This window comes from Fringilla coelebs (genome assembly GCF_963513975.1).
Source record: "Fringilla coelebs genome assembly, chromosome: 5".
NCBI classification, from domain to species: domain Eukaryota; kingdom Metazoa; phylum Chordata; class Aves; order Passeriformes; family Fringillidae; genus Fringilla; species Fringilla coelebs.
The window spans coordinates 45,644,718-45,664,364 of NC_140033.1; the positions used below are offsets into that span (position 1 = coordinate 45,644,718).

Genomic DNA, 19,647 nt, shown 5'->3' on the forward strand with positions numbered 1-19,647 from the left:
GCCAAGCGTGAATATAGTATTGCAAATCATCGAGGTTTAAAACCAAACAGCAATTCCCTTCTCCCCAATCCCCTCCAGTGAGAAAGGGACAAAAAGGCAGAGATGATGGGTTGAGATCACAATTTACTGGAGAAAAAGCAATGAGAGAAGGAAAACAAGCAGTAACAGCAAACAGTACTCATAACAAGAATGTGTGAAAGAGGTGATTTAAGTACAAACAGGTGCTCTCCACCCCCACCCAGCACCATATGGCCACCAAGACAAAGACAGAATGGTGGATGTTACCACAGCCCAGCAGCTACACGGCCCTTCCCCGAGGCAAAGATGGGAGAAACAAGGATGGACAAACCTCCCAAGCCAGACTGCCTGCCCTGCCTGCACTGCCTGCCCTGCTCCACGTCCGCACCACCGCAGGGGTTGTGGGCACTGCTTTGCCCCTCCCGAAAAGAGGAATACTAGGGTGCCATTCCTGCTGCACAGGCACCTTTCCTTCCACCTGGAACCATGTTCCCCCTCGATGAGCTGGATGGTTTGGAGGAGTGATCCAGCCACACCCACACACCTTTAGTCTCTGCCCCTCTCAGCCATGGGGAGGGAGTGAACACTCCTAGCCAAACCCAGGGCACACCTGCACTGTGAGTGTCGATCCACGTAATTCCTAAGGACATTACATTCCTACGTAAGGCAGGCCTGTGTGTTACAGTGGGGCTCATTGGAATTTCTAAAGAATCTTTTCTTAACTTGTTTAAATTAGGCTGTGCTGTTAAAAACTTGAGGCCTAAGCCATTAATCAAGTCTGGCAAAAACATCTACTCTGAACTTTATGACTCAACAGGAGGATCCCCTCCATTCCCTTTTATCCTTACGCTTTTCCATCCTTAACCTTTTCCCATCCCCATCCTCCACACAGATAATGTTAGACTGATTTTAGTTTGATTGATTTTAGGTTTTAGTCCAGTTTTTCTCTGTGTGCTTCAACTGTGTAGTTCGTGAATAAACTTCATTGCACTTTCATTTTTTTTATTAAGCCCGCTTTAGCCAATACCTTTGACAATGATTCTTTGAGCAACCTAAAACACCCATTCACAACAGCATATTAGGGACCTCACTACTCACATAATTCTCAAAACCCTTAGTCACCCACATCTCATTTGGATTTCAATTTGCTTCCCTTCTCATGTCAATGCAATCTACTTTTGTATCAGCTCTCTTCTTGTGCCTATTCTCCACCTTCCCACTCTAAGTCAGTTATTGGAATTAACTCTCGGTTTTCCAGCATCCAAATGCTCCAGCTTTTTCATATGCCCTCCCTGACCTGCTTTTGCTTCCCTTTTACCCTAGAGGTCAAGAACAGCAATTTTCCTGACTTTCTGATCTTACAGAGGTCTCTGGTTTTTCCCTACCTTCACTCTGAAGACTGACCATTATCCCCTTACTGCCTACGCATTTCCAGCAAACCAGGAACTTAAATGAAAAGTCATCTCAACCAAAAAGGACAAAAGATCAAGTGGAAACTCCATTGGATTAGTGCAAGTTTGTAGAAATCCTTTTGGATCTGAAGAAAAGACTGCTGAACTACTGTCCCATGCTAGAGGAGACCCCGTGGGCTTCTCTCCAACTGGCTTACACTGGTGTTGGTGAGTAGACGGATGTGTTTCCTTCTAAAATCCCAGGATTCTGCAAATACAGAAGTCCCTGATGTGAGTTAATTCTTATCTTTCCTTCCAGTTTAAATCTGCCTGCTGTGGGGGCTTCAGCTGTTCACTGCCTGTGTCCCAGAACCTTCACTCTCAATTCTCTGCCCTACCAGTCTTTCATCTGTCTCATCTTTTATCAGTCCTGCTAGTTATCGTCAGTCTCTCTTGCCCCAATTATCTCTCCCAAATGAGTTCAGCTGCTTCCTGTGCCACCTTACCTGCTTGACATCTCTTTGATGAACCCAGATCAAATTCTTCCTGCAAGGTGGCAGTCCTTCCTGTTGTTTCACACCTTTCCTTTACATCTGCTCAGAGTTTTGCTGCAGCTCCTGTCTCATCCTTTAATTTTAGGGGTCACTCAGCTGCACAAGAGGTGCCCCAGTTTTATACCCTGAAAACCTGGCCCATTTGTACTTTACGTGCCAGAAGTGAATGTGTTTTAGCATAACTCCTGCACAAATCTTAGAGGGTGTGATTAAATATGGGAAGTCAGCAGTTGAGTAGAACATGGAAGAACCAGTTAATTGAGGACTTCAAAGTGTGATGCTTTTACCATCCATAAACAAAATCTGTATTGCAAACCAAAATTCTCTCCACAGTAATTCCTAGGCTTCCTTGGTACAAGATCTAAAGCTCAGTGAAATCAGTGAAATGGGGTGGGGGGGGATCTTTCACTGATTTTAGTCTCCTCTGCAGCAGGCCCCTGATTTCCCTTAGCAATGATTAAATGATACACAAAGCTGGGACTGTACAACTTCCTTTTATTTTGTGTGCTTTTATAGGATATAAATAAATGACAAAATTACAAAATTTATAACTGGAAGCCCAAGCATATTTACATAAGTATTTGTTGCAGTGAGGCTACTATTTACTGTTCTCCTATACAATTTTCCTTTTGGTACCATATTTTTAGTGGTGGGTTTTTTTTTTTTTTTCCTGTCAGTTGACTAAGTACATATCAACAGTGAATAAGCAAAAATATGTACAAGGAACTATTTTGTTCAAGTAAATTGAATACTGTATTAAAAGGATGTCATCACTCAGAGCTATGATTAGGTTTAACTAAACCATATACAGTTATCAGTTTTAAACCAAGTTCAATTATCCATTTTTTGGAATATACCAACTGATGATTCTAACTGAAAAACCTCAGCTGGATATGAAATAATAATTAAAAAAACATTAAGACAACCACACAATTCATCAATATCTCTATAATGAACTTCAAAATGATTCACAATTTGACTGGAAAGAACAATATACGTTAAAATGTCATTTTTTTTCCTATAATGATATTTTACTGTTATAATTTCAGTTCTACATAAATATACATCATGGTATTATACAAATACTCCACAGACATTAAAAAAATTAAAACACTTTAAAGAAAAAGTAAGTAAATCTTGTTTAACCAAATATTAAGCAAATGCTTAATTATTTTGTTTCATGAAAACATTTTTATTACTTTGGAATTTTTTTCTTTTTCTTGCTGTTTTTATTTAGAAAATGTTTTGCAGTAGAATTTTATCAACACTCTTCCAAACAAGCTTTCTGTGACAGAAATCTTGATAGCAAAATCCATGGTTTTGACTTTTTTTAGAACCACTGAGATTATTTTTTTTAAAAATACTATTAGAATTCATGGCTATAGCAATGTTGAACTGCATAAACTATATGTAGGTGTAGTAGAATGACCATTCCACTTTCATTTCAGACTGATCACACAGAACATCCAGTGCACTGATGCTACAACTCTTATAATTTTCATAATGCTGCAATAGCAGTCATTTACTTAACTTTAAAATAAACAATCTTTCTCATAATTAATCTGGCTTCCTTCCATAAATATTCATATGTTTTCCTATAGTACTTCTCTTCCATAAAAATATCTAATAAATGTTTTCTGTGCATTATTAATACCTTTTTCTAACCATTCATAAAACTCTGATCCTTTGCTACAATGCAAGAGGTTCTCATTTCTGTAGAGGATCAAAGGACATCAATGATTACATATAAAATCAGTGCACACAGAAATCAGGGTGCCTAATTTCTTGTCACTTTAATGAATTCTTTATTCAACACAGTAATTATTAATGAATTCAGTGGTTTCACAAGTAATCTTTTTATTAATTCTGGTTCTATTTCAATTAAAAACTGCCAAGATTTAAATAAAAAACCCAATCAAATACTCTACTCGTAGGCAGCATTAGTATTAGTTTAGAGACTTTTTTTTTTCTTTAAAAAGTAGAATTCTAAAATAAGAAATCAAAGAAAGCACTGTGGCAGAGTCACAAGGGAGAACTGCACGAAAAATAAGGTTTCTCACTCCTCTTGTGGACTTTAATTTTAAAAGTCTTCATATAGAATCATTCTTCAGTCAGTGCTGCAGGAAGAAGAACATCACCAGAAATGACTGTCAGCCTTTTTTGTTAGTTACAAGGCCACTCATACAGTGCAGTCTTCCTCTCTGCTGGATTGAAACGTTGCCATAAAGGAAAGGCTGTGCTGTGACTGCTTGGCGTGCAAGGCACAACAAGGAACAGGGGGACAGTTTTGTATCAGAAAATTGTAGTTTCATACTTGGTATTAATGCCTCTTTTGGCCTCTTGTCCAGGTTCAACAATCCAGGGTAGATTCGCAAGAGTCTTTTGTTCGGATGGGTCTATCTGCTTTAAGACAAATGCAAACATACAGACGGGTTACCATCTCCGTGCACGGCAGCTTGAGCAGAGGGTTTTTCTTTAAACTAACAGGGCAAATCCCGAATTGACAAAGTCGTACAGCAGCAAGTATGGTGGTGTCTACACTCCCATGTACTCATGGCTGCCTTCTTCTTCCTGTTGAGATCAGAGCTGTGTTTACCCCCAAGCTATAGGGCATCATGCTTCATTAAAGCCACACTTCATCCTGAGAAGTCTGTTCGCTAATGAGACAGACGATGGCATCGGGAAATGTTTCTACTTAAAGTTTTATGGAGGAAGATTCTGTGGCAATGGATGACAAAGGGTACAGTCATACATTTCCCCCCCCCTCCCCTTCCCCTCACCCAATAATTAAGTGTCATAGAGTCCAGTTCTCACATTATTGTCAGTGATTATGATACACTGTGAGGTCATTTTTCTCCTTTCCCTCCCAAATCACCCTGTGCTTGTGTTCTCACTTAATTTATAATAGTTTTCATAATTTTTTAAAAAGGTCTACTGTAAAAGAATATTTCTGTCATCTCTGCACTTCAGGAGGGCACTTTTTAGGCAATCAATACGTATGCTTCAATGAGCTTTGTTTCTTAGGAGTCTGTGATTAATACTGAAAAGGTATATTTAATCCCAGATCAAAAAAAAAAAACCCAAAAAAAACCAAAAGAAAAAAGAAAAGGGTAAGAAAAGGAAAGAAGTTGCTTGGTCTGACAGGGTAATTGTTAATTGATTTGGATTTGTAATTTGATTAGGATACATATGCCATGATTGTATACCACACAAGTTAGGTGATAGATTAGGAAAGTCCATGAAACTGCGGAGTTTGAGAGGTATGCATTGATTAAATGGAATTAATTAAAGTTCAGTAATTACTATAAGACACAACACTAACCAAGCAACATCTTAATCTGGAGAAATCTGAAATAAACAGTTGTTTGAAATGGCTGCCAGTGCTGTGGTGACACAACCCTGCCAGCTGATGAGCAGACGTGGCATGATGGAGCATTTCTGACTCAAGAGGTAATTTTATTTGTCCAGCTTCTAGTATATAAACTCTTAACTGTATAGTTGAATCTTGGATTTTTTTGCATGCATTGCTACCTTCTACTTACCACTGACTTCCGAATACTAACACGTGGTTTGGGGATAGGTTTAGAGGGTTTGTTTTCAAAGCTTTCGGGGAGGGTTGAAGAATGGCCCCCTTTTCGTGCCTGTAGTGCAAGCTGATAGGCCACCTCAAATGCTTGTCCTAGAGTCAGAATGATTTCATAAGCTAAATTCTGGAACAAAACAGAAACAGTTAAAAATGAGGTGAGGTTGAATTATGGTCAGGTACATGAAGTAGGGTAGCGATTTGCAATGTAAATAATTAAAATCACTCTGGTAATAGGCTCCTCAGTCTCTGTGATGTTTACATCTGTCATTTGATTTCTCACTGATTAAAAACAATCTAAAAGTAATTTATTGTATTGAAAGTAATTACTTCTAAACCCCTTGAAAACGTCTTACTAAACATGAAAATGTGAGTGGGTGAGTGTGTTGCCATCTCTTTTTAGAACAAGTACATTAACCTTCCCACCTTCCCACCTTATCCCGTGTCTCTGTTCTCGGGGTGCAGCCCCTCTTGCCCTGCTGCAATGTGACATTGGGCCTCGCTCTATTTCAGAACTCCTGTGCTGACCCTTCCTCCTCCAGAGCCAGCAGCCTGGCTCGCTGCTTCCCTGGGCACATGCCTTGGGATGCTCTGTGCTCACCCAGCAGCACAGCAAGAGGAAGAGGCTGCAGCTTGGGTGTGATGCTTTCAAAGGGACACAGAGCCAGGGCTGGAAGTGCACACACTGCTGTGTGTGCAGGTCAGGCCACTGCTTCAAGGGCGTGCTGCAGGTCCTGGGGAAACCTTCTGGTGGGCTTGTTTCCTACAAGTAAAATTGAGCTCAAACAGTTGTGTAACAACACTCCTGTAAGCAAGGGGAACGGAGGTTGCTGGGCATAATCAAAAAAGTCAGGCTATTATGCCTAAAACCAGTTCAGTGTTATAGGTGGAATACTTTAAATCCTCTTCGAATATGGGGAAGAAAAACCTGTTGAAATATTTATAAGGCATGAATGAGGTATCGGAGGGGTTGATATAAATGTCTTTTCAGTACAGTTATGCATCAATGAAAAAGCAGCTAGGAGTTTCAAATGTGACCTTACTCTAAACAGCAAGTGAAGTCCTATGGTAATTTTTCTTCAGGTTTGTGGGTTTGTTTCTGTATATTTATTTTCAGGCTCCTACTGGAGCCTATTTTTATGCTCCTACTAGAGCCTATTTCTGGGCTACTAACTCTGCAATAATCTTTAGAACCATGCAGAGCAAAGGCAAGCCTGTTGGCTTGCCTCCATATGATGTCCTACAGTCCCCTTGCAATAATTCATAAACCTTTGATATGATTCAGATGTTACTCTCTCCTTCCTCCATCTCCATAGCCTATAGTAGGAAGCAATTCTGCATTGTTTGAACCTAGGTGATCCCTTAAAATTCCCACCTTTCTGATGCTTTTTCAAATGAGTTATGTCTTTACTAGTCTAGTCTAACTGTTAAGTTTGCAGTAAGTGAGAAAGCAATGCAATGCACTTGGAAGTACACTGTTTTCAGTCCCTTCAATCATTAAAACAAAGTTAAATGGACAAGCATTGTATTTCATGCCTAACACTTTAATTTCCCTGAAGAATTTCCATTCCTTTTTTATCACTCATGTATACTGATGTAATACAGGCTAAATTCAGCATATTTTGCTCATTATAAGAGCTTCTTATAAAGGTGCCAGTTCTGCTCTGTGTTAGGTCAGACAGAAAACAATTATACTCCTGCACTGGGACTTGCTCTCTGCTGTTACAACTACAGTAACAACAGCAAGCCAGCCAAAATTTTATAGCTTCCCCAATAAAAATGCCTGATTTGATAGCTGTAGTCTCCAAATTATCTCCCCTTTAACTTCAAGGGAAACTGTCCAGAATTGAAAAACACTGAGGCTGCAGTTTGCCAGTGGAATAATAAAAGAAAAACTAAAGAGCCTGTTATAAAGTGCTCTGCCTATTAGTAGAATGCTGGCCAAGGAATTAAGAGCAACAGAGTATAGTTGTTAAAAATGTAGAGAATAATATAATTTCAAATGGAGTGTAATTTAAGTGGGATAAGAATATTATTCTAAAGAGAGGTGTCTTTAGAATCAGCTGTCGTGACAGTAAGAGAGTGTACTATATTGTGATGGGATTGTCTGCAGTGGATATTATTAATATTACTATGGAATACATCAGCAGGACAAGGTGTAGGAATGGCTTGTTGGAGAATATACTAGTAGGACTGAGAAAATACACCACCCAGCTTGGCACACAAAAAGATCACTGAGACAGGCCTGAAAATTTGGGAGATGGGACCAGAGACAGACTGAAAGTTTGCCATACTGAGCCATAAATTTAGTTTAAGTCCTGCATCTTGTATATTGCCACTGTTATCTGTTTTCCTTTGTTGTCTGTAAACGAAAAAACAGGCCTGCCTGGGACCTGAAAACCATAAGAAACATGTAACTGCTTCTCTGGTTAATAAATATTTGAAATATAGCAAATAAAATAGAACATCAAGTGTTCTGTTCAATTTTTGAAATGCAAACCAAGCCATAGCTTGTACATAAATTTCATACATTGTATACTGTGGGAGAGCCTTGACAAAGGGAAGTCTGCAAATGGAGACAAGGAGGGCTTTAAAAGTGTACCTTGTGAAATTTTAAAAATTTATCTGGAAAAAAACCCATAAGTAAATAAACTTGGTTTGAGGAATTTCCCACCTGTAGTACTGGGAGAGGATCATGAGGACCAGAGTTGGTACAGATTCTTGCAGGGGCTATACTGGACGGGTACAAACAGGATTCCCTTCAGGACAGGGGTGGAAAACCACACCAAAATCCATTGTGGAAATTCTTCTGATGGAATGAGGAGATTATTTGCACTAAAAAGTTAAGTAAGTTCCAAAGTTCAAAAGCACATGGCACCAAAGGAAGGATGCAGGCCTCCCTGGGACAGACAGCGAGCACGGATGCTGTAGAGCCCTGGCTGCTGTAGCAGACACTGGCTCTCACAGTGCCCCATCAAGCACCTCAGAGGGGAGGGAGAAAGGCCTGTGGTGCTTCCCAGGCTGCTGCAATCCTGCTCCTTGTGTGCTAGGGCAGAGAGGGAAAGGGAGCAAGCCAGTGCCTGTAAGCCAGGATTTCTGGGAGGTGAGGAATGAGGTCAATTGGCTCCTTTGCCGGGAAATGCTGCAATTCAGAGCTCCAGCCCAAGTCTGAGTCAGGATTCTTCATCTTTAACTCAGCCAGCCTACTGCACTGGCTAACTGTTTCCTTACAATTTAACTGATGTCTTTGTTGTCTCCTATCCATAGGTGCACTGGGCAATGAAGGATCATCTGATGGAAATTACTTTGGGAATCTCCAATACACAAACCAGAAATTGATAAAGGAGCTGTGTCGATGGTTTGTTTCTCCAGAGGGAATCCTTCACTCATAGATTTAAGGCTGATTAGTAAAAGAATGAAAGTGAAGTGGATCTCAAATATTGAGCAGTAAATCCTCTTCTTCCCCCAAACCTTTTCCCCTTCAATATTCTGTAATAATGTCTGATGTTTCTGCAATTTTGATTGTAGAATTTTAACACTGAGTTAAATTTAAATGTACAGACACTCCTAAATGGTATCAGTAATGTTTGTGGTTGCATATCACTACACTAAAATACTTCCCTACCTAAAAATAAATTATACTTGCCCACATTTCCTGAGAAACTGAAGGACTCAAGAGAGTGATTTTTTTTTCATAACACTGCATATATTGTATTACCAAAATATATATGGTTTAAAATGCCTTACATCTTCTTGTGGATTTCTACCATTTTAAACCTTAATTTTCTTAAAATGATTGTACTTCTATCCACTGGCAAATGGGTAGAATTGTTTCTATTAGCAAATGGGACAATCAGTTTAACGTGAACTTTAGGCTTTAAATAGAAAATTTAATTTATGCTGTGCTTGCACTCACAGCTGCATCTAGCATAGTTTTTATGCATCTAGCTAGTTTTTATAGAGCTTGTACTTGCATCAAACATGCTAGCTTCTGAGGGAAAAAAAAACCAATACAAAAAGAGGATATTTGAGCAGGTAACACCCAATTGAGGATTAGGTTGCAGGAGAAAACTAACTTAAAACAGTTAAAGTTTCCATATTGCTTAAAATAGCCTTAAAATTGTTTGGGATATTAAATGCTCCTCCTAAAGTACAGGAAGTGGGCAAAATGTAATTATTCCTGGATCACTTTTCTTCCCTTGCCAAGAAGAGATGAATTTCATCTGCAATACCTGAGTCTACATTTCTGCTTGATTACTAAACCTATAAATGAAACTGCAGTACTTTAAAACCATTAAGTAGAATTTAAATAGACCAGGAGAAATAATAACATCACTCAATCAGTCTAATTTCAGTTGTTCACACATCACTAAAACCTATATAATGTAACATCTTGTTGATAATTTTCTAACCATTTTTAACACAATTTCAAAATTTTCCTACTCCCTGTGGATACTAAGATGTCAGCAGTGATTTTAAATAACAAAAGCACTCAACCAAAATGCTAGAATTCCTCTAACCTACCTGTACATCTTGTTATTTAAATTCTGCCCCACACTATTGCTGTGCATGTTAACTATTTCCCCAGTTCCAAATAAAAAGCTGCAGTTCAAGGTACCCTGTTCTTTTGATTTAACTCATTTTTATTCATATAAGCATGTTTCAAGAATTCATACGCACTATACTCTATTAAAATATTTTTTCTTGAATGAGTTTGAAGTTTTAATAGCACCTTAAATTTCTCTTGTGCTCAACTTAGAGTCTAAGTTTTCTTGAAAGTTTTGGATTATAAGTCTTAGTCATAAAAATTTTAGTCACTACTTAGGTGACCAAATCTAGCTGAAAACTGCATGTCTGATTAATTGATATGTGTTCATGATTTCTTGAAACCATAATAGTTTGTGTATCCCCACCTGAAAAATATAAGTATAGGAAGAAATGACTAATTTTCCATCAAGATAATAGGAGCTCCAAGGACTTTTGCTGAACTAACATTTTGAGATACGTAGGCAAGAATTACAGAACAAGGAAATAAGAATTAAGTAATTAATTTGCTACTTTCAAAATAAAGGCAACCTTTTGGTGTCTACTGAGATTTCAGAAGGGCTGGCCAAACATACTTGTTACAAACTTTTGGAAGCCTTAGGCTTGCAGCTGAGGTTATGAGAATTTCATGTCCAGACTTGCATGAAAAACTACTCACTAAATTTACAGTCAACAGCTGAGGTGACAGAGGTGACTTATTTCCAGGGGGAAATGAGATATCAAAGAAAATCTTTGCTCTACTCCAGAAATATCCCTTTTCTATCCCAAAGCAATATTTGCCTGGGGTAAATGAATGACACCTTCCGTTAATCACCATGAACATATCCTGAAAATGTTTTAACAGAGCTAAGGGACCATGACAAGCAGAAAGAGCTGTTGAATGAAGTATCTCCTGTGAACTGACCACATCAAAAGCAGTGAATACGTGGCAGTAGTGGTGATTAGTCTTCAAGTCTTTCGTGATGTACGCAAACGTGGAAAGGTCTTCGGGGTCTTGTGCAGCGCAGGAGATGTTACGGATTTCGTGCTCAGCAATAATATTCTGTTTAAAAAAAAAATATTTTCAATCAATTTAAGAATTAAATTTAAAAGGGCTGTAAAAGGTGTGGGTTTAGGTTCACATTTGCGTTGATCTACTGTACCAAGGTATTTCAGAAATGTCCTAATAAGAAGAGTTTTAATATAGCCCACGTGAGAGCTTACACAGGTATTTGGAATTTTGACCCTTTCCAATTGCCAATTGTCTGGTAGGAAACCATTATGTTCTAGAGTCTTCCCTATGAGACCACTTGTGCTTTGCAGTTTATTCAGGTTCCTTTGACAAAGAGACATCTTTGCTGGCACACAGGACACAACTTCATAAGATGCTGGTATATAGTGCTTCGAAATTGTATTAATAGATACCATTTCAAAGCACTATACCAGCATCTTATGAAGTTCCTGAGCTTTTGTATAAAGATCAAAATGGGACACTGTTTCAGGATACTGACAGACAGAATCTGCTGAAACCCAGCAAGCTCAATGGCCAGGTTTTTGCACACACCATTTGACAAATTTTAGCTATAGTTCTTCAGGAGAAAAAAAAACCCCACCAAACACCCCTCATAACTGAAACTGTGAGAAATTGAAAGGATTCTGATTACTAAAATGGTAACTACAGGTGGACCTGGCAGCCCATCTCCACTTACTGACAGCAGCATCCTGTAGGAGAGACGTAGGAAAATGAAACTGTTCATGCACCGAGCCACACTGCCTGCAACAGCCAATGTAAGCTCTAGCACACCCCTGGGAGAGAGGGGGGCATGTCTGTCCAATGGAATAAAAAAAGGCTGCCCTAAAGCTTTGGAGAAAATGATGAATTCTCATTACATAAGCTGCTGATATATAACTAGTGTGCTCAGGCCAAGGGAACCTTGAAGCCAGAGAAGAAGATACAGCAGAGTGGCTAATGATTAGGCCTTGCTTCAGCAACACACACGTTTCAAATGGTTTGTTGAAAGAGAAGAATGCTTCACTGGATAGGAATTTACTCAGGGGTTAGTTTATATAATTTCTTGAATCCCTGCTGGCTGCAGCTCTGGCATTTCCACAAAAGCCCACAGTGACATATCCTGCTGCAGGATGGCATCACTACTGCATCATGGAACAGGTGACACCTGTAGTGTCCCAGTTCCTCACTCAGCCACCACTTGCTGATGCCACGGTGGCACCTGTCCAAGTTAAAACTATCTCTGAGCATATCTGGTTTTCCCTCTCTTTTCCTTCCTACCTCATTTCCTCCACCTCCTTTCATTATTTTTTATTTTTTTAATACAAGCAACCAAATTACTTCAGATGCTTTGCCATATCTTCTCTCATTTGCTAAGTGGCAACTTTCCCCCTTGCATGTAGGTGCCAAGTTAACAAAAAGAAGTATTAACATATCTAATTGAAGAAATCATGACTTAGGGAAAATCTTAATAAAAAGCATAGCAAATTTCAAATTATGGGAAAACTGAGATAAGGAAACTTTACTGAAGAAAAGAAATAATCTTCTTAAATTGTTGCAACATACTTGATTATTTCTGTTTAATGCATTATTCATAAAAATGACAAAACCAGTATTTGTGTTTCAATATATGCCAATTTATAATGACATGTATAATCTCTGCTCAACAATTGCTTGCTTTTTATGTTACTTGAAGGATTTTTTTCCTTTGTTCTCAAATTGATAACTTTTACCCTCAATAAAGATTTTGATAAGAATTAACATTATACCAAAACCAGGGTTTTAGATATCCACAGATGGAGCTGTAATGCACTGTCATTGATGTAGTGTTGGCAACACTGTAGTTCAGAAAGCAGGAAGAATTCAGGCTTGGAAGGTGTTAAAATCATATGTGAAGTATTTATGCCAAATCACGAGCCACAATGTAATTTATGCATCATATGTGGAAAGAGCTCTGCCATGCTGAAACTTTTTCTAGGTGACTTGGGGTTGACACAGGGATTTGCATTAATTATTTTGATGCTTTAAATTTAAATCAAGTGAATTTTAGAAACATACGCATATCAAATCTATTTTGAATAATATAAAGTGTACCTAAACAAAATCTTCTAGATAGAAATTGGTAGTGAAATTGAGGTTTTGTCCTAGCTGCTCTAGGATGTCCTCTGTGATCTCCTTTCAAAATGAAACATTTTTCAGTGCATGCCTTTACTGTGTCCAAATGTCCCACTTCAGCAGACCATGGTCTTATTCTGTAGGAAGTAGAAGGCTGTGAACCAGCTTCCTGTTCTGGGTACACTCCTCAGACACTGACTGACACTGCACAGTTGTTCTAAAAATTGTCTTTCAGTTTGGCAAGAGAAACCTCCAGTACTTCTCAGAAAGTGGGGAAGCTGAAAGTCAGTTCTGGTTCTGCCAAGGAAATACCTTGGAGAGAGCAGGTTTTTGCTAAGCAGCCTTCCTTTTGCTTGCCTAACTCATGCCAGCCCATCTCCCTTCTGGCAGAAACCACCCAGAAGTTAGGGTGAGCTGTGAGCCACGAGAAAATTCTGTGAGTCTGCTTTTTTCCTAAGCAGTAATTTCCTCCTGGCCTCTCTTGCAAAGAAATGGTGTCACGCCAAACTTCGAGGCGCCGCTGAAATAGCTGTCGTGCAATGAGGTCAGGGCTCCTTCGTCACCTGAAACTTTGCCTGCTAGGACTAGGAAGACAAATTCTTAGCTTGGTGGGATAAAGGAAGAGGATGAGCAGCCATGAGAGCTGAGTTTTCAAGCACAGAACTGCTAGCTGGTTTTGCCATTACAAACGATGCGTTGGTTGCTCAGTGGTGCCCTGCACTGTCAGCTGCAAGCTCATGTGGAAGCAGCACAAGTCTGGGCAGGCTCTCACCTCAGGGCTAATCTGTTTGGGTCTGGAAGGAACTGGGAACAGCACACTGTGGACAAGGATGATAACAACGCTTCTGGGAGAGTTGCAGGCTATTACCTGGTTTTTACAGAAGGGAAAGGCAGTGCAGATTTTGAACTGGAGAGGAAACAATCTACCACTTAAGAAAAAAACATAGGACTGTGGCATATTTAGCTCCATCAAATATATCTGTTGCACTACTAGGTTTCAGTGGGACAGCTAGAGTCAACTAACGCAATTTGCCAAACTTCTTTCGGCTTTCCATCTTACCTAAGGCTCCATGCACTGTGCAAAGAGACACAAGGAGCTCCTTTCGTTCTCCTGGGATTTTTTGTAAACCTAAGGACACTGCAGTTACATCCTTTGTGCTACAGAGGAGATTTAAGAGCTGAAAGCAGTATTATCCAAGTTGGAGTGAATGAATTACAACATCCTGATTTATGCCCTACACATCAGAGAACATAAAAGGAATGAGGGTTGTTGAAGCTCAGTTTTGAATCAATGAAAGGAAGAAGGAGCAGACAGCAATCCCTGGTCCCTCTGCTCTGGCAAATATGCCAGACTTGAAACAAGAGTAATTTCACTTCAGTTTTCCTATTATGCCATCTTCTAACTCTAAATATGGCTTCCACTCTCCAGCAGAAGTTCACAAAACTGCTTCCATCCACCACTTCAAACACATTTCTAGTTAAACTTAAAAACTGATTGATTTGGCAAGTTTGAAGGATACTGGGTTAGGTCTACTGTGTGGTCTGAATGTTCAGCAACACAAAGCTGCTTCATACATTATTAACCTGGTCAGGTAGCTGAGCTGTCAGATTTATTTTTTTATATTGCTTAGTCAGTTTTAGTCACATAGCGGAAAACATAATTTCTTCCCTGTTCATATAAAAGCAACAGATTGTATTTCCTTGCCATTTTAGACTTGCAAAGAAGAGAAATTAATGCAATTACTTTACTTCTCTTTACAGAGCTCGTACATTTTATTTGGCTAAGCAATAATCCATTGTTCTGTCCATCACTGAGTTATTTATCTCTTAATTTCTGCTTTTGTGGCTTTGGTTGGGGTTTTTTTAAAGATTTGGATGCATTTAGAAAAGTAAGAAAGAAAGCACAGGAGCATTGCCATACAGGAAGAAGAAAAAAAAAAAGCAATAGCAACTATTAAGAAGCTGCTGCAGTTCAGGTAGTTAAATGGCTAGCATCAAGAAAACAGCTCACAGAGAGGCTGTGGTATCTGAATGTCTGGGAAGGACACTCAAAGCTTGTGTTCCCTATTTTTAGAATGGCTGGCCCTGGATAAAACCACTTCTTTTTTCTTTATTGAGCCATCTTTTTTTAAAATCAAATTATATTAATGAACATTTTTATATATATATATATATAATTTTTAAAATACATTTTTATGGAAATTTATAGAAAAGAATATGGTAAAGGACTCCACAGAGGCTCCTTGCTGAATGCCTTTTGTGATAAGCATGCACATAAGAGCAGAACACTGGACACAATGTTCTCCAAATAAGCCATTAAAGCTGCTTCACTTGCTCTCCAGACTGAGTTTCTGGAGAATGACAATTACATTGCATCCATTTTGGGCAAAAGAGGAGAAAAAAAGGAAAGGAAAACACAAAGTGCAAACCCGTCCCCTCTCTGGCCTGGCCAGGTATTACTATTTCTCCTAGTTGTGAGAAACAAGAGGAAACATTCAGTAATTGCACATACCTTATTTGTGGCATCAATAAATTTGACTCCCTTGTAAGAGACAGACAGGACAATGGTTGGTACTTTCTTCATCTGTTCTGTAGACTTCTGAAATCAAAACGAAGATATTATTATTCTTAGAGTTGTGTTGCATTGCAATAACAGCACTCTCTTCTTCTCATTAAATACCTAAGTTAAATAAATATTTTACTTTTTCTTCAGCCAGCTGTGCTCTGGGTTTATGCTCTCTTGTATTTACAAAACTAAAATAGCTTTAAGTTTGTTGTGAGGATAGTAAAAATTCTCCTTTTTTTCTAACACAATAGGAAGAGAATAAAGTAATTTTCCAGGCCTAAAAAGACCGGCCATGCAACCAGTGTTTCCCAAAACGTGTGTGTTTAGGACATCTATCTGATGTGCCCCATCCACTGCTGCCTCCCTCCCTCTCTCCTGCCCTCCCAGCTGTGAGAATCAACAGCACAGTACCTCTTGTAGTACTGTTTCTTTGCTGCAATCAGTTGTTATTTGGAGATATTTCCCTGTTTTTCCCTTCTTTGCAGCTGTATTTGTGACAAGAGTATCCTGCCAGTCAATCTGCCAGCCCAGCGCTGTGTCTTGTCAGTCTGGCTGTCTGCACTTGGAGTGCTGCTGCTACTGGAAGCTGCTTTACACATGAATTAGCACAGAGGCTCATTCTGCATTCCCTCTGTGCCAGGTTCTCCTACCTACAGTTCATGCCCTCCTATAAGATTGTTTTTCCTTTTATGCTAGTCTGTGTGCCTTCAGTGTGATGCACACAGCAAAGATATTTCCTGCTGAACAGACTGGGAAAATATTTGGGGCAGATTTAAGTTTTCTGCAGGAAAAAAAGTTCTTTAGTTTACAGATCAAATTTACTAGAACAGCCCCAAAACCAACAAAACAAAACTCCCAAATGTGGCATAACAGTTTATAACTGATTTGAATTATTTTAGGGTTAACAGCAATGATGGATCAGACTATTCTACACAAAACTTCTACAGTAACATTCAGAAAATGCTCATTTATGGGACTATCTGCAAACAATCACAGAGATCAGTCAAATATTTTCCTGAGAGGAAATGAACTATTGACAGTTACAGGTGAACATGAAGAAACATCAGCATGCAGAAGGAGAGTATAAACACGCTGAGAAGTCTTGGACTGGCACACAGAAGATCATTAAAGCAGCTGAACAGAAGTAGCAGCAGTGGCTTTGTGTTAATCAAAAAAAGCCCAAAGAAGCAGAGAAAGAAACTTGAAAACACAAACTGTAACTAAAAAGTATGTTTGAAAAAATAGGCAATGCTAACACTAGAGAGCAAAATAAACAGAAACTTAAAGCAGAAAACCGCCCTGCGATCGTGTCTCCTTATTGGCTCTCGATCCTCCCAGATCCAAACAAGGCTCTATTTCTGTCAGCATAAAATTCAAAGCTACAGATCCAGCTATGTTCTGCCATTAGTGTCCATGCAGGCTAAAACCTCACATTAAAGTTTCAAGGAGAGCCCCACCCGTCTGTGTAATGGAGAAGATTGTTGTATCTCTCTGTATCAAACGACTTGAGAGGCAGCAAGCAAAAGTGTCAATTTACCCCAGAGAAAACTCCTTTCACCCAGAATGCTCACCACTTTTGAGAAATGAAAGCTTAAATGATAAAACAGCCTGAAGAATTTTAAGAAATTCTGAAGAAAGACACTAATCTGATTTGCATGCCTCTGAACTGAGTGGACTGGTCTCCCACCCAAAAGTAGAGCAAGCAGCCACCTGTGTGTATGTGTGTGTGTCATTTTAACAGATCTTTGAACAGATCTTTTCGTAAAATTCAATTTCAATGCACAGAAAGCATGACAGGGACTGTACAGAACCTGCAGTACATACATCTATCAGAATAACAAGCAATAAACCACATCTGTGCTCATACTAGACAAAATAGTCACAAATACAACAATATCACTTTAATCGTCTGGCAGGGCAGCAATCATTCAACTTTTGTCCTTTCAATTTAGTCCAACAGCTACACACAAGAGAGCTTTCTTATTCATTTTGATTATTGTAATTACCTCCTTCCTTGCCTCCTTAACAGCAAAATTCCCTTTCTCCAATGTGCTATAGAAACACAAGTTCACATATTTTAGTTTTTCGGTATAATTCCCACTGCCTGGTATTTGCCATAAAGGCGAAGCATTCTGTTGTCCAGGCCACGTTGTATTCATCACCTCTTTCCTCTAGACCTTTAGTTTGTAATTTAATCATCTTCATCAGCTCCACATTCACCTGGGTTTGTCTTGACCAGACCTGACCTCTAGTATTTAATCAGGGTTGCAAACTGCCAGAATACTGTCTCTGAGTGAAACAGCTTATCAAGATGCTATTAAATTACAGCTGGCAAATTAGGAAACGAATCAGAGACTGATGGACATTTGTAATTTATTAAGCCAAACCATCTCAGCTGGTAAGGAGCATAGGCTATTCCTCATCAGCTTGCAAACCATACAAACCCCAGGATTTGTGCTGGAAAGTGTTCTGGAAGACTGCAGTCCAGTGTTGAATCTGGGGTAACAATCCTGCACTTGTAATCTCATTGAAACAAACAGCTGGGCAGTGGAATAGTATCCTTTGTTATTACTACAGTGCCATCAAGAAAAACACGCAGCTCTGTTCCCTGGCTCAACTCTTAGTGATACAGTAACTAAGGTCCACCAGATAATTATTATTTCCAAGCAGTTTCCAAGCTTCAACAGTTTTAAGTTGTCATGGTGAGCTCACATTATTTGCTTGTTGTTCCTTTCTTTTTAATGAAGGAGCTGAATGCCAGAATGTGTGACGTGTGAATTCAGAGATACAGAATGAATACCTTTTGCTCAGGCACTGTAGGCGCTTTGGCTCTGAATTCTAGGATGCTGAGATGAAGTCCCACAGATTCCTTGGTCAGACATTTCACACCTCTGTGCAGGCCAAGTGGGCATCTCTGCCCATGTCTGTGCCCAGAATCTGAGAAGAAGGTGGGGCACAGGAGTCAGTGTTCCCTTTCCTCAGGCTTTTCGGGTTCTAGCCACTGTACCAACTCCAAGAGGACACAATGAGATGACAAAATATTCTTGTCCATCTGGTGTCTCTATAGGAAGCATTTGGACTTGAGCCAAGGTTATAGGAGCCGCAGTTGAAGGCTGGCAGTGGATGTCATGTGCATGCTGACATATGGTCTCATGCTCCGAGGCATGTTCATACCACAGTAGCAGGATTAGATTTCATCTCACAAAGATGAAATCATAGTTCATCATAGTGACAGGACACTGTCTTTGGGCAGTGTCTGGAACTGGAACTGGTCATAGTTCCTATGAGCTCCATTGTTTGTGACTGTAACTAGCTCTTCATTTCACTACACTTCTTTAGGAGAATCACCTGGGTGAACAGCAAGCCTATCCCAGGCTCCGTGCCAGTGCCTGTCGCTGATCAGCTGGTCACCTACAGGGTCAGGACAGATGTGCCTGCCCCATCTCCTTGGGTGCCCTCCTCCTGCAGGCAGGAGCCTCTGTGCTGCACAGCCTGCACTGCCAGAGAGCTGAGCTTTGGTGCCACCTCTGAAGTCCTTGCTGCCAGACAGGTGAATGACTACGTGAAAGCAGGTCATGTATAATTCAAGAACCATAAAACAGGCTTGTGTGCATACACAGGAAGATAGAAGTGTCACCATCCTAAAGCTAATGTGACATATGTGCAGCTCCCACAGACTTCTCAAAAGACACTCAGCACCCTTCTCTTCAGAACAAGGAACATCTGGAGTACCACTCTGGTCTGTATTTTGATGCAGCTGCTGCAATGAAGCTGCTTCATCCCCTCAGCACCCACAGTGCAGATCAGCTGAGTGGAAGAAGATAGAAGGTACCCTCTGCATAACTACCTGGTTACTGCAGGGACTGCTTTTGCAATGAAGGTCTGAA

The 19,647-nt window shown here is 39.7% G+C and overlaps 1 protein-coding gene across 6 annotated transcripts in view; it reads right to left on the minus strand.

Annotated features, from left to right (window-relative positions):
* Positions 1-4,255: 4,255 nt before the first annotated feature.
* ANKS1B (ankyrin repeat and sterile alpha motif domain containing 1B) overlaps positions 4,256-19,647 on the minus strand; it is a gene marked incomplete at both ends in the record, with an annotated part of 409,595 nt that continues 394,203 nt past the window's right edge. For all 6 annotated transcript variants that reach the window (XM_084206425.1, XM_084206426.1, XM_084206424.1 and 3 more), the window contains 4 exons: positions 4,256-4,366; positions 5,506-5,673; positions 10,996-11,133; positions 15,707-15,793. In XM_084206425.1, the coding sequence (XP_084062551.1) occupies positions 4,256-4,366; positions 5,506-5,673; positions 10,996-11,133; positions 15,707-15,793 (504 nt within the window). The remainder of the gene's footprint in view (positions 4,367-5,505; positions 5,674-10,995; positions 11,134-15,706; positions 15,794-19,647) is intronic.